Source organism: Hirundo rustica, chromosome 1 (genome assembly GCF_015227805.2).
Source record: "Hirundo rustica isolate bHirRus1 chromosome 1, bHirRus1.pri.v3, whole genome shotgun sequence".
In the NCBI taxonomy this organism is placed as follows: domain Eukaryota; kingdom Metazoa; phylum Chordata; class Aves; order Passeriformes; family Hirundinidae; genus Hirundo; species Hirundo rustica.
The window spans coordinates 101685638-101708225 of NC_053450.1; the positions used below are offsets into that span (position 1 = coordinate 101685638).

The 22588-nt window shown below is 35.6% G+C and overlaps 1 protein-coding gene across 2 annotated transcripts in view; it reads left to right on the forward strand.

The window, feature by feature from the left end:
• POU6F2 (POU class 6 homeobox 2) overlaps nt 1-22588 on the forward strand; it is a 312255-nt gene that overhangs the window by 259524 nt on the left and 30143 nt on the right. For both annotated transcript variants that reach the window (XM_040084661.2, XM_058423089.1), the window contains exon 6: nt 2479-2625. In XM_040084661.2, coding sequence (XP_039940595.1) covers nt 2479-2625 — 147 coding nt within the window. The remainder of the gene's footprint in view (nt 1-2478; nt 2626-22588) is intronic.

The window sequence follows — 22588 nt, forward strand, 5'->3', positions numbered from 1 at the left end:
CATTTTTTGAAAACTGGTGCAAGAAAAATAGAAGAGATTCTAGAAGGTGATAGTCTGATTTTTTAGAAAGTTTTAACCCTTTGTAGTTTCCAGATTCACAAGCTTATTTATGCTTCCCAAGCAGCGGTTCTTACATTCCTCTGAAGCCCTGAATATAGCAGCTAGTATAGTTTATTAACTGATGTTGGATAACTGTCCAAAGATTTTCATGTATACCTGCAGTCAGATGCTGTAGGACCAGAAGTTCAGTAATTGTGGGTTGCTAATAAGATTGTAGGAGGCCTTTTCTGAGAGTCTTACACTCTTGCTACTGCCCCTTTCTTCTCCAAGTATTTACAGCTATTAGGGAATTTCAAGTCCCAGTACTACCAACGAAGTGCTATGAAAAAAAGGCAGGGTTTGCCAACTTCTGATTGGGACAACAAAGAAATGTCACTATTTTGAGCAGAAAACCAACCAGTTTACTTATATTGTTCTCTGGCATTACACTGCTGTGCTCAGGCGCCACCACCAAAATCACTGTAGAGTGCATCAGCTACCTTTGCGCTCACACCTTTGTGCAGTCAGTGGAATTTCTTGTGATCTGTATTCAGGGAGTGAGCTTCAGTCATTGGTCATTGTACTGGTCTCAGATCTCTTCACAGCTCAGCTCATCATGACTGCTAATCAAGCACACATTGCAGATTTCCCCTTTTGTGTTTTATTCCTGCTTGATTTTCTTGCCATGGTGTACTGTGAACTGCTTTTAGAGATCCATATAAAATTTTTTCCAAATCAAATATTTCCTCCAAGCAATGTCATCTTTTCTGTCTGGCATTGCTACTAATCTTTATTTAGTTATTTACTTTACAGTTTCTGGAGGGATTGGATGTGCTCAAGGCACCCCTTTAAGCAACACTTTATATCAAGGTTGCTTTTATAAATTCATAGGAGGCTAATGAATGATTAATAGCTGTTTTAATGTATGACCAATCAATTGTAGATTTTACAATGTCCAACAGACAAGTAGGTTTTTTATAAGCATAGATTATAACCATATCTGACATCTTCTGTTGATGGACTTCTAAACATCTATAACATACACACTACTCATATCTGTAACATGCTTAAAATGTCTACTAATCACTGATTAATTTTTTATAACCTATTTTGAAGCAGAGCCTGTCTATGGAGCATATCCCTTACTGCTGCTTGTGACACCATTTCTAGAAGATTGATAATTTACTCGTCATCTAAGGACTTAGAACTCCTCCTAATTTCAGCTCAAACATAAAGCTTTTCTGAGTTAGCTCTAGCATTTTCATCTCAGTCTAAGAAACTATGTCCCTAGACTATTTTCTTCCTCAGACTTCTGGCTGCTCTAGCCTGCTGATGTGTATTTTGCAAGTTCTGCTATAATGCAATGATTCTTAGGAGGCAAAGCCACTCTAAAATGTATTTTCAGCCTCGAACTCAGTTTGATTGCTCTCAAGACAGCTGTCTAAGTGATGATGGTTCCCAATATATTTGGTTTACTGTCATCCCAGTGTGCTTGATTCAAAGTTTGTCCTTTCTCAGAAAAGGATGAGAAAATAGAAAGTTTACAATAATCCAATGGAAAAGCCATGTCCAAGACACCTTTTGATTCCAATAGACGAACACACATTTAGTATGCTTGATAAGCACAGGAGTTGATAGGAGTGTTCCTCTGTGGGAATCCCCTAGTCTCCTAAGGTGAAAACCATGACCACACTCTATGCTTTCTATGGAGCATTCTGGTAGAATTGACTAAAGCAGGCAATACAAACTATTTCCTGAACATTTATGAGTCCTGGAACTAATCATTCACATTTGAGAAGCAGCATGTTGCTTAGTATCATATTTTGCAAATGAATTTTGAATTTTTAGTTTGAACCTTCTGACCTCACTTACAAGGTTGAGTCTTCTATTGTGATTTATCTAGATATTCAGACCGATTATTTAATGATAAAACTTTAAAGGATTTGCAGATTTTTTCTTGGGTTCGGGGTCGTCAGTAAAATAGCTTCTGTTCTGAATATCCTCAAGTAAACGTTCCACTCCTGGTCAAATCAAGTGTTAATCTTTCACTGACGACTCTTTACAGCAGTACTAAGCTGCTACACCTGTGGCATTAGCAACTTGCGCCTAAAGAAACACATCAAGCATAACTCAATTTAAAAAAAAAAAATAAATAAAAATAAAAAAAAGGGAGAGAGAATATGGGGTTAAAAAAAGGAATTTTATTCTTCAACATCAACATGGAATTTCCTCTTTGTTTTTAAAAATTATTCATTTTCAAAGCCCCAGAAGTAAGAACCACTCAAACTTGAGCTCTTGGAGCAGACATTTTTTTACACACAATTAAGTGTGTAAAAAACATTAACAAAAATGTTACTGTGCTATCACTTCTATATTATCCAGTTAGCATTATATGTTTATCATGGGTTTTATCATGGTATCTTACTTCTTTTTTTTCAGTTGGTTAATAATCCACTAGCAAGTCAAGCAGCAGCAGCTGCAGCAGCAGCAGCCATGGGCTCAATAGCAAACTCCCAGGCCTTTGGAAACGCTCTCTCCAGTCTTCAGGGGGTCACAGGCCAACTCGTCACTAATGCTCAAGGACAGGTGAGTGGAAGATGGAGCAAACAGTGAATTCTGTTGGCAGGCTGATCTTGGGACAAAAATGAGTTCCACTTGTATGACAGCAATTTAAAAGTGCACATGTTGAAGATAAATAAATATTGATTTGCCAGACAAGGTAAGAAATGGAAAGTCTGAGAAACAAGGGGAAATTGGGCACTCTTAAAGAGTGTTTTCCAGCTAAAAAAGGCAAAGGGTTTTTTTTTTTTATTTTGTTTCAGCCCTTTAAAAATATTGCAGTAGTGCACTAATGTGGTATTTTAAAAGTCCAGCAACGCTGGGATTCTTAACAAGCATAACGTCTTCTTCCACTTATATATGCCTAAAATCAGACACCTTTACTGAAGTGGTACTGTACTTCATTTTTTGCATTTCTGTGGCATTTCTGTATTACATAATTTCTTAAAAGGCATTAAATGTTTCTAGTACAGGAAAATAAACTGTAATGAAGTATTGGGGATGGAGTTATCGGAGCGGCTTACTCATTTGTTTATTAACTATGTTAAACAATTTGCAATGAATATGCCAGCTTGTAAATGCAAATTTGGAAGATTATTTTGGTTTAAAGAAAATTTTCCAAATAGGAACTTGAACATTGTTTAAGAGTTAGTGTATCTAAGAGAGAGATTGTGCATTGCCTACATTTAGAAGCTGTTTATTTGTTCAAATTATTTCAGTTTCAGTCTTAATATGATGCAGAAAGATATGCATCTGAATCCATATATATATAAATAATTCCTTTGATACAGCATATTTAAGTGGCTTTCAGATTGTGACCACTTTCATTCTTTATTTCATTTATTAGGACTAAAATTAACATAATGCCTTGCTTCTCTGCAACAAACCTGTCAAAATAACTTATAACTGAGTAATTTGAATTTCATTATTCTAAATTCTACAAATTGGGCATACAGTGATACCCACCATGTTTATGTGGATGTTAGGCCTTGAAAAATATTTATTGAAATGATGCAGCTTGGATGATACATGAATCTAAATTTTAGTTTCTACTCTTATTGTTTACTAGTGAGGAGGAAAAAAAAGGAAGAGCAGCTTTTCTCCTGGTAATTTTCTGCTAGCTAATTGGAACAAGAATAAGATTTTTTTATTTTGGCCAGTTAAGAAATAAAATTCAACACATTATAGGACCCCTCCCCCCCATTGTTTTTTTCTTTTAACTGGACACATAAACAAAGATGCTTCCTGAGCTTCACTATCACCATCCAAGTCCCAGGGAAAAAAAATGCTGACCTTGTTATATTTACTGGGTGGGTGCAGAATTGTTCCATCACTACCCCCAGGGTTGAACGATGGAGCTTGTCAAAGTGAGGCCTTATCTAATGAATCATCTTATCGCAGGTGCACACCACACATATTAAAGGAGGATTGTATGAACAATGTGCCCTCTACAATAACCTTTCAATGTCTACTTTAACCCTTGTTTCAATCCCTTTTCATCAAAGGATCATATTATGCAGCCAGCTTTAAATGTAAGCTCTCAAAAGCCTATTAAGATTTCTGGAGGGATGGGGTATTGGTTTGGGAGAAAAGTTGGTTATAATACCTATAACTCATAGTCACATCAGCTCCAACCCAGAAACCTGCTTGTTTCTATCGCCTCTGTACTCCAGAAATGGTTCACTTTTGCCACTCACGTATGGGGCACTCAACACCAAAGATGTTCATTGTAAGAGCTGAAGCTCTGAATGTAGACTAATTTTTTGCAGCTTTTCCTTTGCATGTTCTCTACAGAAGACATAATCTATGTGTGACCATTCATTGTATACTTAAAAAATACTACTAAGAAGATATCACTGAATGAAAGTTTCAATCAGGCTGAGTCTTGTTTATTCCAGACATAATGTCCAATAATTCCACAGGTTGCAGAGAAAGAGAAAGGGAAGGAGGAATCTTCCCACTTGTTGGAATGAAAATAACAGCATCTAGTTATGTGCCTAGGCCTTTTAAATAAGGTTTGTCTTTTTATTACTTTTGCAAATGTTCCTTGATTTATAATCAGTACTGCAGACCTTGCTACAATATAGATAAATCTTGGTAGTGTGTGATATAACACACAGTTTTATAATATTCAGCTTAAATTCATATTACCTAAAGACCACTTCTCAGGCTGCCTTAAAACAGGACTATTCAGTATAATTTGTCTACATTCCAGAAATAAAATTAGATTCCCTTCAAATTAATAGAATTATAGCACCTAACCAAGAACTAAAATGTATTTCTCCAAAACTGGAAGCATAAACAAATAGTAATTTGAAACACTTCATTTCTGAATAATCTGCTCAGAGTCACTAAAATACCAGATGTGGACCATATGTTAAGAATCTACCCTTTGAAAATTTTCTCTTTCAGGGAATCACAAGTGTGATACCCAAAAATATTCACTCCCGCAAATATAAAGCTGGATGAGTTACTTGAATGTTGGTACATGCAATCTTTGTAATTACACGCTGTTTCTGTTACAGAAATTCAGGGCTTGTAAATGTCCATCTGTCTAGCAAAATATATGGTGATCAGTAATCCCTGGAGACATTAAGCTCTAGGTCAAATCCAAGATCCTATGGCAAATTTAAGGGAAATGAACCTTTAAATGACATATGGCATGGCCTTAATTCCCAATAGTCTAGGAGTTCCCACAATCACAGTAACAAAGTCTTAATTATTGAATTCACAATGTTTATTGTGAATTGTTTACTTATTTTTCTTCTTTTGCTGTGGATGGCAATATGAACTGTAATACCAGAGCTTCCCAAGACCAAGCCAAGAGATCTAATCCATTGAAACAATACGATTAGATCACCTGATTAATTTGATATAGTACAGGTAGAGGACTCTAAATCAAATTTTCATTTTCAGAGGCATATTATGAGGAGTTATTGGCGCATGTAACACTGCTTACATTCTGTTTGCCCTCAGCACTTTCTAGGAAGGGTTTGCAGCATTGGGCTTTCATATCTTAAATTTAAAAGCCAGGGCAGCAGGTTTGCCAGATTGCACCCTGTCAGTAGATTTCAAAGAGAGACTGTCTACCTATTCAGCTTCAGCCTGCCCTTACAGAAGGATCCTAGTGCCATTGCTGCCCTTGGATTCTTCAGAGGTTTAATAACCCAATGTATCTCTTTTTTATTCTGGTTTTGCAAATGAAAGAAAAAATCAGGAGTTTTGTGTTGGTTTTACTATGTTTATTAAGTATGTGAAATGTTTGCTTTGGCTGTTGTCATAATATTTTTAAGGAAATGAGCCACAGGAATATGAAAGCAAGGTTGATGAATATGATTTCTTAATTATCATCAGTTACATTCATGTGTGTCTCTTGACTTCTGCAGGATCAAATACATTTTAACTGTGGGTACTGAGTAAGCTTAGCTTCTCTTTTGGAAAGGTGGGAGTTGTCTAACAGGAGAAAAATACCACTAAATTCAGCAGTTGCAAAATAATATTTTGCCATAAAAGAAAAGAGTAGCATGATAAGAGTTGGCATGATGAACTGCCTTATGGATAAAGAGGGCAATAGTCTGGGAGATTAAAAGGATGTATGGTGTAATTGTATTGTCCACACTTTAGCTGAACAATTAATTAATTGGGATTGTTCCATTATAATCTAAAAATATCCCTGAAGCAAAAGCAACTCAGGCTTCATTGTGCCCATGCCTTGCTCTGTATATAAGAAAACCTTCTGTATAAGAAAAATCTTAAGCACAGGTTCACTCTGGTACTTAACAATACAAAACACAACAAAAACAACAACAACAACAACAACAAAAAAAAAAAAAACACAACCCACACCACAACTAATTTTTGAGTGTTGTCATCCACAAGTAGCTCAGGAAACTAAATAGAGAAGCATTGTTGATCCAATTAGATAATAGGAGTACTTTTGTTCTCATTATTCTGATGAGAAGGTACACATTTGCTCTTTGAGCTTCTTGATGGTAAACGGTGCTAATGAGGCCTGATGGATTCCCTGCTCCTAACAAGCCTCTCAGCAGTGCAAGTGATTACAATGGAGATAAATTTGATGGGATGCACTCCCTTTTGTAGTGTCTCAGCTGCTGACACTCTGCGACATAATCAGGTCACAGAGCCGGTCACAGCCATCAGCAAAAGCCATAGCTCTAGTCCTCATTATTAAAGTGCATTATTCAGTTCCAGGCCTTCACAATACTGCCAAGGGCCTTTTTTTCTCCTGCTTTTTTTATTAAGCATCAGTTCTCAAATACAAGAGTTAATAAAATCATCAGCTAAAGAACTAGTAAATTAAAGAAATGGAAATAAAGTGCTCCCTTTCAAATTCATTGAAGGATCATGATTAAATAAGCAGGGAATTTCTCATCACCACACACTGTACAGTACAATGTAATATGTCATGTGCAATAACAGCAGGGATATTTAAAAAATAACATTGTCCTCATTGTGGACTGGCTTGGAAAGTGCTAAGGTATCTTTTATGGTAAAGGAAATTTCTGTCTTTCTATTACATGTCTACATGTAGGTACTATTATTTTCACTCCTTTCTATAACTACTTTTTTTCTGAAGTAAGAGCAGTTATTTGCAAGCTAAGTTTATGATTCTAAGTAGAGCAGCTGTCTTGTCTTAATTTAAATGGCCAAGACCACATCTGGGAAATATGCAATAGGCCACAGTGCTAGGATCTCTTTGTTCCCATAGACAAGGCTATTACCTTCTTTTGGGGAGTGAGGTAATTATAAAATAGTGTGGGAAAAGATGTTTGTAGCATTTTCTTTCTACTCTGATGATGTTCAGTTGCAGCTATCCCCATTCCAAAAGAAAATACTCTTTTAAAATCCAAGGGACATTTTAATGCAGTTTAGTTAAACAGGTGAGGAAAAAAATAGTGGAAAGCCTGAATTTGTTAGTTAGTTATTAACTTTTTGTTTCAATTTTGTTTCAGCTAAATAGAAATAAGACATTTCAATACTGAAATGTATACCTTTACAGGGATTTAAACCCTTTCTGTTAAATCCCTGTAGTATGTATTAAGTGACAATAGTATAATATTTGCATAGATAAAACCAAAGGGACTAATACATTGAGTGAGTTTATTTCTTGTTGTTGGGTAGTTTTTGGTTTGATTTTTTTTCGGGGGGGGGGGGGGGGTGGGGCGGCGGCCGCGACCATTTTTCTTCTCTTAGTCTTGTTCAACTCCACAATTTTTCCTTCATTTTCTTTCTGCTACAATATGCTATGATGAGCAAATTAATGAGTATACACAAAGTTGCTTGTAAGACTTCCAATTCTCTAGAACCACAGATGTAAGAACTTTTCAATATCCACAGTTTAAAGTGCAGAGTTAGTATTGTGGAATTAACAGTCATTTCCAAGAAATGTGTAGAGACTGCTCTGTGACCTAGTTTTCTTTTCAACACTAGGCAAGAAAATTGGCAGCTACCACTGGGACAGCTAGTTGTGACTCTTCATACACTTAAAAGGAGAATGTTAATTGTTTGTAGGGATTTTTTTCTAATTTGTTTTTTTTTTTTTAATTCTTCCAGAAGTTCTAGGAGTTCCAAAGTCCTGTAATTTGTACTCTTAGAGTCCTCCTGAATATGTGCAATTCATACTTCAGGTGTTCAATGTCCATTAGCCTAATCTCTTAATCTTCTTTTCTCTTTCTTGTTATCACTTCTATATCTCTTTCAGGTATGCAGCTTTAATACATGGTAACCACTAATATTTTATCCCTCACAACATCCAAATGTTCACAAAATTCTTAAAAATAATTGTTTAAGTAATGACTGCTAACAGTTTCTTCTTAGAAATCTGAGTTGGTGGTATCAGAATGGCATATATTAAGGATATTTCATTAGAAGCCTGAGAAATTAAAAGAGACACATTTTGAGGGAGACGCTAGAAGGAGGGATTTTAACAGTCTAACAATACTAGCATTTAAGAACATTCCTTGGAAAACCCTTTACCAGGAGAATCTGTTTTGACAAACCTTCATACTAATGTATTGAATTTCTGCTGGGTGGAGTCCAACTCTCTATTTTCTCCCTCAAAATTTCACTGTGCTGAATACATGTGGTTTTGCCATTTGCAGGAAGAAAATCAAAAAGAGAAAAGGTCAGTTGTAAGGGAAGATTTTTTTTTCATTGGTTTCCCTCCCCACAGCTATACATGGAGGAGGATGTTTGTTTAATTACCTCCCATGTGAATTTGAATCAAAAGATAAATAATTCTTTTAATATATTTTTGCTGAATGTGTCTTTATTTTGCCGTACTATTTCTCTAATATCAGTTGTATCCACAGTGGCATAAATGTAAAAATGCATGGACCAAGCTCTCTGGTCATGCAAATTGGTAGTTTCATGAAGTGGAAGTGGACTGAGGCAAAACCAAGAGCTCACTAGCCTTTTTTGTCTATTTTAGGCAATGACCTCTGAAAAATTAAAAGGATAATTGCCTAATGAAACTTCTGTCAGGCTTGGAAATTATCCACATCTATCCAGAAAGCCACTGAAATTTCTTCTATCTAACTTGCAACAAATCTTGCTTTTGGTACTAAATTTCACACTTCAGATTGTAGCCTCTTGCTTGGATTTCTGTTTAAGGTACTGTGTCTTGGACATAGATCTTTTCAGAGGTGCCCAAGTCTTATTTTCAAAAGCAACTTTCATACCTGTAAAAGCCTGAGTTTCCTTCAGAGTTACGAGTCTGAGTGCCTGAAGGCATGTCTATGCACTGTAACAGAGCATTGCAAGCAAATTGACAGCGACAGTTAATTTATATGCACATGTCTCAATGCTGTACTAGCACAGACTGAAGAAGCCAAAACTCTCGGTAGTATATAGTCATGGTTGGACTAATTAATTCTGCTTCTCAACAAGGTGACCCAGGATCTAGTTCATTAGTTATTAGCTCTGGGGTCTTGCTAACACACTGTATTTTGTGGAGTAAATATACTTTGAAGACACCCTTAGAAGCCTGAAGCATTTATGTTCTTTTGAAAATGTTATTATTCTACATTAATTATTTCAAGTCAGAAGTACTGGACATAACTGTCCTTTTGTCATTGCCTTCTTCATTACTTTTGCATGGAGGAGAAAACCAAACTTACTACTAGTTCAAGCTTAATGCCATTTTCATTAAAGCTAACCATAAAACAAACAAACAAACAAACAAAAAACCACACTACCATTCCTATAATCTGTTCATCTTGCATCATGAGGTGGTTATAAGCATGTAGAATTTTTGTTGTTATCACCAGTGACATACATCACAGTAAATGAAGTCTTTTTGCTCTACAGAGGTTCTTACACTGCTCTCCTTATCATCAAGTCTTATCACCTTCCAGTAAAGCATTAAGAAACATGACTAGAGATCGTCACAAATTGGTCTTTCTCTCAGCAGAAACCTGTAGAATAGTGCATTACATGTTTGATAAGGACATTTGGCTTTGTTTGTCTTTGTTAGGATTTTTTTTGTTTGACTTAAAGTTTTGGGTTTTTTAGCTTTTATAATCTTTATGAAGGGGTTTCTTAGAGATACATATTTCTTATATTTGCATCAGAGAAAGTCAGACAAAAAGAAATGTATTAGCTTTTGCAGCAGAATGTGGTGAAGCCAAAGATAATAAAACACAAGAATGTTCCTCAATTGCTGTTGGAATCCATTCCAAGTCCTTGACCTTTCCCTTAGAGCAAACTTTGCTGTGCACAGAGAAGGTTTGACTGTTGTTATCCTGGAGGACTGAATTTGGTAATTATAAATTTCATCTACAAGCTCTAGCTAGCCATTTAGATTCCTGGGAAGCAGACCACAGAGGAACTTGAAGACAAAGACTGAAGTTTTTTCTAAGTACATTGAAAACTCTTCAAGATGACATAAGCAAAGTAGTGGACAGAGTTGATCCATGTAGCTGGTATCAAGAAAACAGCTTTCTATGTAACTGATATTTCCCAAACAGTGGAATTGCTCAGGAATATTGCATTACTTCAGGAGCTGACAGAAAACAAAATTGAGAAAAATTTGAGGCCACATCATTGTCTGAACAGAGATGATGGAAATTCTCCCATATGAGTCTAGTGGAATCTAAGACTATTCTTAATTTTGGACTTCTTATGCAGGATGGATTATAGAGAGGCTGTAGGAAAGCAGTGGCAATAGTGGAGCAAATCTGAGAATTTGAGTTATCTTTCTAAATGTGCCTCATTATTTCTGAAAAAAACTCAGATCATAGTTTTTTTGTGCAACATGGTGCTTAGTCTTATTTAGATTTTATCTAACTTGTCTTGTATGTAGTATATGCTTTATCTTTGTGTCAGAATTTTACAATCTCCTCAATTGGCATTGATAATCAGAATAAACAAAACCAAAAGTGCTTGTTTGGGCAAAGGGGAAAAGAAGCCAGATCACTCTGTCAAAAGTGCAATTTAATGCAAAATGTTAAATATATTTGGTCCTTGATTCACTGATAGAGCACTCCTGCTGTTTTGGTGAGGTTTGGAGTTTCTTAGAAGTTACAAGTCTTTATGCATAAATGAAGGTCTTATTGTGCTGCAGTCTTGACATTTATATATGTCTTAGAGACACAGGTGAAGAAAGATTTGATGCTCCCATGTTTGCTGTGTCATCAGTATTTGTTTGAAATCTGAAAGGATGAGAAGTACATATATTTTACCAATATCTTCTGAAGAATTTGAAAATGAAGAAATATGTCTTCCCCGAGTAGTGTTCACATCATGAGGAAGATATTGCAGAAATACTTGATTGCCTCATTTGGTAGTAAGCCAGCCACTGAAATGTAATCATGCAGCATTCATAGTAATAACCAGCCAGATGCAGAACCATAGCTTCTGCATGCAGATCCACAAGCTTCCAAACAGCAAAATGAATTGGAATTGTCCTGTAAGAGGAAATATTCTCTGTCTTCTGATTTGCATCTAGATTATTGCAAAGAATTGGGTTATACCTTCTTCTGTGTGCGGAACTGTGATCAGTGACACAGAAAGTTCAAGCAGAAAAAAGTCACCTAACCATGCATGGACACTTGATCTATTTTTCCTGAATTATATTTCAGTTTTCACTTTTTTTTTTTTTTTCCCCCGGATGCTGACAGTGGTAGGCTTCAGTGTGTATGTATGCAAATGGCCCAGATAGCAAAGGGGGGGGGGGGGGGGGGGGGGGGGGGGGGAAGGACTTTGAAATATCTATGCCAATATATTAAACAGATATAATTTTTAAAGTACCTTTTTCACTTAAATTTCCTTCTTTGCACATTAATTAAATATTATCTCTAGGATAAGTATCTCTCATAGAAGACTAATGTATTATTGTCACATAATAATGGAAGAGAATGACAGAATCTCTTTCCTTAAGCTCAAAGAAAGATTTATTAATATAAAAACACTCGTAGCCCTTGAGCAACACTGTTTCTGTTTCATAGAGAACCTTTGCTAGACTCCCTTCATGTCTAGCTTCATGATAGAGATTCAAGGAATCAAGCAATACATATATCCTGCCTGTTTAAAAATCAATCCTGTTTTCAGAGGACAATTTAATATCAAGACATGATGTACCCAATATCCAAATATACATTAATTTTCATGTTTGACGCATCAAATGCTCTGACATAGCCAAGTTTCAAAATAAATGGTTTGTTTTAGAGGCTGGATATGTCATATTAGCATTCACCCAACAGATAGAGAAATAGATCAGAGAGTGATCAGGACATCAGGGAGACAGTTTAGAGAGAGATGAGAGGCCAGGTACACCTGTAATATTAAAAAAAGCTAGCTAGCTAGCAAGAAAGGAATTGTATAAATAGGTCACTGCAGCCCAACTAAAAAGAAGTTTAATTTTAACTGGTTAGTTATCATCTCCAGAAGCCTAATCCACTCTCTGCTTTGAGGGTTGCTCATTTAGCTATGACTTACTTGATAGCACAAATAGATTAAAAGAAAAAACATGATGTCAGGCTCATGCAGTGTACTAGTTTTAAGGGGGAATGAGCACCACTTGCCATGCTAAAATTTGCTTCTCTCCTTCTCAATTCTTCTTATTAGCCCTAATTTGTTCTCATTTGTTCTGGTTTGCTCTTCTGGTTTCTTCCATAAGTGGAAACATAAGCCCATGTGGAAACAAGAGTATGGGTGAACGGGTGTCTGATGCCAATGTCAGCGACACATCCTCAGACACCCCAAGGTATTCAACTCTCTAGCTTCTGTTCTGCTTCCCCTGTCTCTACGATTTTCTTTTCCTGACAACAGTTCTTTGCCTTACTGTGTATCTGGGATTCAGTTAGTTAAACATAGGTCTTTAGTTCCATTTCAGATATGGCACAATACTCCTTTAGGCATCCTTTGGCCAATCCAGAAAAATGTTTTGCCCTCTGTGTCTTATTGCCATATTCTGACAAAAGCCTAAAACATTTCAAATAGAGCAGATATCAACATTCTTTTTAACTGAATTTCTTCCCACTTACATGAACACAAGTATCTGTGCATGTATACACATACTCAGGTGAATATTTTCTTACCTGGAAATTTGTGTTCGTCTCGTCAGAAGAGATATAAGTACCCATTGGGAAATGAGATTAAAAATACTTTAATTACCTCTTGAGTCATGCTTCTGTCTTTAGGGTCATTTGACTCTCTATCCTGGTGACAAGTGAAAATAAACTAAATCTTCTAATCTTGGCATGGAAGATGATGTGCTCTGTTTTAGCTCAGATCTGTCTCAAGTGTAATTTTAGATGTGTATAATCATGACTGTACACAGGCCATAATTGTCTGCATTCTAATAATTTAATCACCGTATCAATATATGAGGAATAAAACTAGGCCTGTATTTTTCTAGGGGTTAAATTTCCCACAAAAAGTGTAAGTACTCTTGAATGACTGCAAAGTGAGAGTTAAAAGATATTGGATGTTAACAATATATCCTTTTCACTGCTAGCAGGTACTATGTAGACTGGTACTATCGATAGCTCTGCACAAGAGATCAGAGTAAAGTACTTAGAAATTCAAGAAAATTGAGGTTTGTTACTAGAACTGCAGGGAAAATATTTCCCAAAATATGCCCACAGGATGGCATGGTCTACATGTTTCCTGATGTCTATCATGTTGATGAACATCACCTCCATATACCCCTCCAAAGTGCTGGGAGGTGGCATCCATTTTAGGTATTTAAATCACATCTTCTGTGATGTGCACTATAAATCTCTTAATTTTAATTGTACAGATACTGATGCATGGGTTTTGTATTTACAATCTCTTAAAATTATTGTTAGCAGCACCACTCTGTATGTTTAAATCTGTATGTTGTTCTCCTGGCTAGTTTGTTTATACCCAGAAGAATGTATCTCATTTCTCTGATGCACTAAAATGTCCCAGCTGTCGCACCTATTGTTCAGGTACAGACACCTGTAGGAAACAGTCACCTATCTTTGATGTCAAGTAGACCCATGAATTTGAAAACAGTTGCTGTTTATGTTCATTGTTGAAACATACTCCTTTAGCTAAAGCAGAAATTTTAAGAACCAATGCACACAGGCTAGATAAATCATAAGTTCATCACCTTTGAATAAGATTAGCACGTAATTGATATTAGCAAAAAGCACCACATTCTCCTCTACCACATCTGAGGGGTTTTGTCACAACAGCCAAGACAAAAATCTGCCTGGAGACTGAGATTAAATATTTAATGACTGCTTAGAAAAAATAAGATTTTGGATTTAAATTTTTGTTCACAAAGATCCAAAGAGAAAACTAACTGATTCTCAGTTCACCAGAGACACAGAAAGGCATAGGAAGCCCTGATTCTCTTCTGTGAAGTATAAGAGATGATTGAATATGTTCTGAAATTGCAATCACAAACTATGTTTTTGTAAGAGTGTAAGGGGGATCCTGGAAATTAGTACAAAACAAAATCTTGACAAGCTTTCTGCGAAATTCTCAGGGTAATTGTTTAAGATCTTAATATTAGACTACTGTCCTAAAAATGCTGTTAGTAATATACAGAAGCATTTGTCTGTTCAGATAGGTTCATGCTTCTGTATATACAATGATATAGATACTTAGAGCTTTGCTTACGTGGATGTCCTTCACCAGCAAGGTATTACATCCTGTATGTTGAGAACAAAATATCATAGGTTGTATGCTACAACAAAAGACTTCTTTTCTGAATACAAATAAAAATGTATATGTTAAATACTACCAAGTTGAGCTCAATTTCTCATAGCCTGATCCATCAGTGGGAAGGGCCCTCCTAAGGAGCACTTAATGCAGATGGTTGTACCCTTGGCTTCCTGTTGCCTTTTATTTCTCCTTAAAATCATATGCAGTGAAAAGAGGGAACAAACATGAATGATGCATTCCTGATTCACTAAATCACTGTGGTCTCTGGCAAGAGCACAAATGTAAAAATGTTTAAATCGGCCTCATACTACCAAACAAATGATGCAAAAGGAGACCTCAAAGAACACCAAGTGAGGGGAGATAAATGAGTACCATGTCAAGAAAGCAATTTCTCACTAAGTTTGCAGAGAATGGAAATTATACTTCCAAGAGATGGTTAGGGAATCTTTCTAATAAATCTTTAGTCCACAGTCATTGCTGTGTCTTCTTTTTTTAAACTTACTTTTGAAGAGCTGTGTAAGTTATACACTCCCCAGTGAAATGTGTCAAGATATTACCAGTCAAGTTGAAGGAATATAAGTGAATCATCTCTATCTCTGTGTTTATATTTGTAATAGACAAGGATGGTCAAACAGATTTCATTTTGTGCATGTGTTGAACATCTTTTCAACAGCGAGGTCTTCTCAAAGTCTTGTCTTATTTTAATAGTAACTCACACACACACACACACACACACACACAAAAAAAAAAAAAAAAAAAAAAAAAAGAGGTTGAGTCTCATTCCTTAAAAAAGTCTCTATGATTTTATTTTCATTTTAGGGATTTTAAAAATTTATTTTACCATCCTTTTATGTACAGCTGAGATTCAGATGGTCAGTAAAAAGGCAACCTGTTTTCCAAATTACCTAGACACTGTAGATCAATTTTAGAACTGACTGCTCAGCAGAGTCCTATGTTTCATTAGACTCCTGATTTGAATTACTTTTCCATAATTTTAATCACATGAAATGCAACTTAAACTGCATCCAATCTAAGCTAGTTGTTTAGTATTTTTTCTCATCACTGAAACAAATAGACACTCTCAAAATTAAAACATAGGACCAATCTAAGGCAGCAATCTAATTTTAAGCTCCAACTAATTATCTTGCAGGGATAGTTCACTCTCTACATTGAATAGAGAGAGTCGTGAATGACAGTCTACAACTGGATTTCTAATGCTAGGTGTTTAACCTTACATCAATTCCATGCTTACAATATCACATGGTTGTTATTTTTAATGATACTTGAGTCCTTTCAGTAATGTTATCCTTAAGCTCACCATCGCAGTCGCAGTAGTTTTAACTCAGGTCCTAGTAGCAGCTATGGCTGGACATGCAGAACTTAGTACTGGCTGACTGGCCTTATTTTTTAATGACTCTAGAGGAATTCTTCAAATTTTTTGTGTGTGTGAAAATTTTGTTCCTGTTTTGCTTGCCTGCTTCTTTGTGTTTCCCAAATAAATAGAGACCAAATTAATGGTATCTATCTGAATTATTAAAAGCATACTTAACTTTAGATACTGCAACTAAGTGATGGTTTGCAATGTGAAGGGGAGGATCTTTCTGTTGAGTGTCTTTTCTTTCAAGATCAAGTATTCCATCTGCAGGATGATGTTATTTAAAAGTCAGTTGTGCATAAATGAAAACTTTACAACTCTGATGTTCTCCTAGTTTAAAAAAAACCCTTTCAATCTGTAGGACGGGGGAAGATGTCCCTCCTTTTGACAGATTGCTTTTTACATTTCTATGGCCATTTACCCTGCTGTTTTGGTTAGAACAGAAAAGGGATACACTAAATCTTCAGACCACAGACCAACATAAATGTATTTCCAGCACAGTTCCAACCATCAGATGTCACAAATACCGTGAAAGAGTCTTATCATGTAAGAAGTTCTTTCCTAAAAAGTAATGTAAACTACACCATCATAATTATTGCCAGTTTTACCAAATATTTGTTTTTACCCCCAGGCTTTATGTGTACTTAGAAGGGGAGGCATATCTTCTAATTTGTAAATGATCTGCATTTGTTTAGAAATGCAACTTGAATGTTGTTCATGGAATTCTCCTGATTTGTTACATCAGCGTGAGCCTTATTCTATACTGTGGATAAGGTCATTGCTACCAAAAAAAAAAAAAAAAAAAAAAAATTAGAAATAAGCGTCCTTTTTACCCAGGGCTTCACCCACTACACTTCAACATCCGAGCCTATGGGATACAATATAAGATTTTTTGCTACAGTGTCACTTAAATAGCTGCTCCTGTCCAGCCACTGTTTTGCATGACAGCTACAGCATCTTGTCAATTAACTCTCTTAATTGGTTTCTTTTTCTCCTCTAACTGTGATCTTTTGGCCTTGCCTGCTGCACAGCACTGTTTATTCAAAGCTTTGGATTTATATGAACCTTCTATCAAAAGCATCCTCTTGGAAGGGAAGATATGTGATAAGGTGTTTCAATACATGTGCTTTTTTTCTTTGTTATCTTTCATGGCTCACGGTAGAACCTGAATCATCATAAAATTGCACCATAAGTTTGTGTTTTGTATGACAAACTTCTTTAAAAGAAGAAGAAAGGAAAAAAAAAAAAAAAAAAAAAACACAAAAAAAAACCACAAAAAAAACCAGGAAAACAAACAACACAAACCCCATGTTTCTTATGGATAAGAATAAACTGTTAATCTCTTTTAAAAAAAAAAGGTGGTGCAACTTTTTTAGGTATAAGTTCATCAACATAATTCTAAAGCATTATATTCTTTGTTGTGAGAAATAAGAAATCCTGTGGTCTCCCTCTAAAGAACATTAAAAAAACATTACTGACAGGAAATTGAAAAAGTAATATATGTCTGAATGAATATGACAACCTTTTTCTGATAGAGCACATAGATAAATGTCACATACAAATTTCAAAATACATTTAATTTTGCTACCACAATGGATAAAATATATACGAATAAGATTTGAATCATAAAACTTGACTGGGATAAACAAATGCATATTTGATTTTTTTTTTTTTTTTAGATGCTAATTCCTTTTTTGAGGTTATTTTTTGTTTACATATCTTTACATTTCAATTTCTGAATGAAGCAGCCTGGTTGACAAATCTTGTGCACATTTAGCCTGGATCTAGAAACTTGGAGTCGTGACTATTTTCCATTCAAGAATTTTCATGCAATCTATCTAAGTTTTGCCACCTTCTTTCAGTGAAATGAATTTTTTTTTTCTTCAAGTCCCACAAAATTGTGTTGCATTATAGCAAAATTCCATTTTATAGCCGGAATATTGGTTTTTACAGTGATATCCACTATAATAGAGAGATAATCCAGGACAGTTTGTTCCATCATAGTCATGCTGTGTTAAGCATTGTGCCTTCTTCTGAGTAGTCAAAAAGTTGCTTGTGGAAGAAACGCAAAACTGGAAAGTATTTCAATATCTTTGTGTACTATTTCACAGTTACTCATCTCAGCCTTGCTCTGAGCTTTCATACACTATCACAGTAAAAATTACAAGTCTTATCAATTAAGACCAGCAGTGTTATATATTATTTAGCTGAAGTCTAGATGATCTAAAATTGTAGAAACATCATCTAAGTAGGGCATGACTTTGTATTTAGACAAATGTCATCTTGTACAGGTGCTACATTGAAATTATGGATTGAGAGGCAACCACCATATCATCCACAGCATGGCATCTGTGCAGCAAGCTCAAGATAGAAATATGATTGTCTAACAACACTGGGTATCACTGATACTGGTTGATTACAATATATATTAACCTTCTTGCAATGAATTTTGGCTAAATCTGAAATGATTGAATGAATCAGCACGCACAATTAATTTCACCTTTAAGAATTACAGACTGAGAAATCTGGTGTTCTCTGATAAATATTTTATATAGTGTAGGTAATTTGATAGTCAGAAGATGTGAGAGAATTATTAGAGAATATATTGATGACCTAGAAATTCTTTGACCTGTAATCTAATTAAAGAACTCTGGTCCTAAAGATTGCATCTGAAGATATTTGATGGTTAGTGATTTCAGTCCAGTTTCTCATGGAGTACCTAAGAAAACATTCATTGGTATTCTAATCAGACAAATCAAGAACAGAATGAAACATCGTTAAGCTTTCAAAGTAATTTTCCCAAAATATACTTTCATTTCCTCAGAAAATTTCATCAATGAAAATTAAAAAGAAATCTAAGTCTTTGAGGTAGCCAAATTTGGCATACATTTGCAAGACCATAATACTTCTAGTGGAATAATTTTCAGGAGTGGCATCACAGGATAAACCAGTGACAGTTGTGACCACCTGGTGAAGTCAGTGAAGAGCATGCCATCTGCTTAATTGCCTATGCAAAACAAATTGAAAGGAACAATCAAGGGAAAGAAATAAAAGCATAATACCAGAAGTAATCCTTCTCATCCAGACACCAACATTGCCAGCAGTGTGCCACATCCCTTTTAGAAAAGTGTAAGATTACAGTTTGAAAAATTAAGCCCACACTACTTCAGTGAGAACTGTTTGGCAGTGAAGGACATTGTCTTGTTCATATCTGTGCAAGGCTATGCCTCAATAGCAGTTCTTATTTAAAAACCACAGGATCATAGAGCAATAACCAAACCTTGCCTCATTCTGGCTCCTCACCTCTCAATAGCATCTCTGTAGCAGGCCAGTACAGTGCAATACGGCTCCAAGTAGCAAAGGTAGTTCCAAACAAGCTGATAATGTCACCATAGCATGGAAGCAACCAAATCACACTGGCACACATTGTGCTGGGCCTAGTCAGGCTTGCTGAGAAATGGAAATTTGTCTCCCGAGCTATCATTGAATGGCTCAGCATGGCACGTATTACAAAGTGTGGGAATGCCTACATTTTCTTGTGCTATGGGTCCAGTATGTCAGATTCTGATGTGGCTGGAAGCAAGTCCACTCTTTATGCTCTGAGAGGGAAATAGCAGGAAATTATGTTATTGATCAAAAGAGACAATCTTTGTTCTAAAGGAATCTAAATCTAGTTTGTAATCTAAAGATACAAACTGATGTTTGGGTTAGCAGCTGCAGCCCAGATACAAAGTTTGAAAAAGTTGAGAAAATATATTTCAGAGCAGGGATTTCTTGTCTCTGAGATGTTCGATACTTAGTTGATACTGAAATCTTCAGAGAAACCAAACAACAGTGATACTTCTGTGGGCGAGTATGAAAATCACTGCCTACATGAAAAGAAAGTAAGGGTGAATGGATATTTACAAAAATATTTTCATTGTTATTAATTCTAGAAATTCATATTTCTGGCCCAGTTGCTATGTATTTAATTCCTGAGAAAATGAATACCATTACTTTTGGTTATTAAGAGGATTTACCAAAAAAACCCCAAACAAACAAAACAAAACAAAACAAAACAAACAAACAAAAAAAAAAAAAACAAACAAAAAAAAAACCAAAAAAACACAAAACAAAAAAACCCACACCAAAACAAACAAACAAAAAAACCCCACAACCAACCAACCAAAAAACAAAACAAAACAAAACAAAAAACCACAAAAAAACCCACTGAAAAACCACAACAGCTACAAAAAAACCCCCATACATTCAGAATTGTGTTTGCTTGTACACACCCTACAAGGATCTGCACAACAATCAGGAAAGCTATTTTTGGCTTGGGTGACAAGCAGTAAAATGCTAAAAACATTTAGTTATGAATCCTTTTCGTGATCATCAAATGCTATTAGATATTCTGGCTGGTTTTTTCATAACAAATATGATAGTATTGGCTGTCTTGTCATAACATATCATGGATCTGTTGTCATAACAATCAAAAATATTGCTAAAATATTCTATACTAGACATATGTCAAATAATTTTAAATGATAAGTATTTTCATAAGAATCTCATTAGCTGATTTTCAAAAATGCTTAGAACTTTCAAATCTAATTAAAGTCAGCCGCTGCTTTGCTCAACTCAGAGAACTATGACCTCTGAGAGTTCTGATGCCTGATTTGATTCTTTTTTTTTTAAAGGAAATTAAATATCCTAAGCAGAATGCTTAAAAGGGACAATTCAGCAGACACTCAACATAATTTTTAGTCTTTAATTTGATAATTACATATACTTAGATTTTTCTAATGAGAAAATGTTTTGTTATTCAGAATGCTTGATTAAAAATACATTCTTTTTAATGAAAATATATGCTTCTACTACCATAATGTAATACTATTTACTTAAGAAACATTTCACCACATAATTCCTACAGTGATGACAAATAATTCCTGTATATTTTGATGTTAATATACAAACATTATTTTCTAAAAAAAAAAGCACTGAGAAAATCAGGCAGAATGTTGGACTCAATACTCCATTATGATGCTTGCAAACAATAACCTATCCAATATGTTGAATGATAGATGAACAATACTTCACCTTGAAAATTACAGTTCCTTGCATAAAATCGCAACCCAGGAGTACAGTTTTATAGGTGCCTGTTTCCAGTATCACTATTTGATGCCTTTTTCTCAAAGTAGCATTTTGTTGCACCATCTTTTTGAGTTGTCATTAGGAAATACAATGCAGCAAAGAAAATTTGCAAGCTTTGCATAAATTAATACCACTTCTAATTTGAAAGACACAGCAGCCTTAGTTTCAGCCTGTATGAGGTTCAAGAATCATATCATCATTAGTCCAAGGAATGAGATGGAATAGCATTACTTTCAAAAGAAATCTGCAAATTGTATTCCTGGTTTGTATGCATGATTCCAGTTTTTCAGTGTGTAGATTAGCAACAGTTTGTATATAGGCAGCATAGTGCATATAAATAGCTGGGTTTATTGATATTGGTAGATAATAAATGTGTGGGTTTTTTAAAAAAACCTGTCTATATGTTTATAATTTATATAGATACTCTCTCTATATACACATATACATGTATGTGATTAAGAAAGGGGCAGCTGCACAGAGGTTAAAGAATCCTGTGCAGATTCACATTAGTATATCTTTTCCTCAGTCATTTTCTCCTTAGATTTTCTCATTAAATAACTCATGTTTATAAAGTGACCATGCAACATATCTCTGAACAGAAGCAGCTTCTGAATATAGTTTGCAAAACTGTACAAAATCATAGAATCATTTTGCTCGGACAAGACCTTAAAGATCATCTAGTTCCAATGACCTGCCATGGCCAGAGACAGCTCTCACTAGACCAGGTTTCTCAAAGCCCCATCCTTGAACACTTCCCGGGATGAGGCATCCTCAGCTTCCCTGGGCAACTTGTTCTTACCACCCTCGTAGTAAAAATTTACTTCCTAACATCTCATCTAAACCTCCCCTCCCTAGTTTGAAGCCATTACCTCTTGTCCTATCATGGCTTTGTTGTCCCACATGCCTTTGTAATACAGTCCCTATCCAGTGTTTAGGCCCACTTTATGTACTAGGAGGCTGCTGTAAATTCTCCCCAGAACATTCTCTTCTCCAGACTGAACAGCCCCAACTCTCTCAGCCTGCCTTCATAGGACAGATGCTCCAGCCCTCTGATCATCTTTTGGCCTCCTCTGGACCTGTGAGCTCCCTGTCTTTCTTATGCAGAAGACTACAGAGCTGGAGGCAGAACTCTATGTGGGCTTGATGAGGGCAGAGTAGAGGGAGACAAACATTTCCCCCGAAATCTTCTGATACAGCTTAGGATGCAGTTGGCCTTCGGGGCTGCAAGAACATGTTGCCAGGTCTTATCCATCAATACCTTCATGTGCCTATGTGTATATGGCAGTTTGTCTCATTTTGCTGAACATTTTTTCTGTTGCTTCTTTC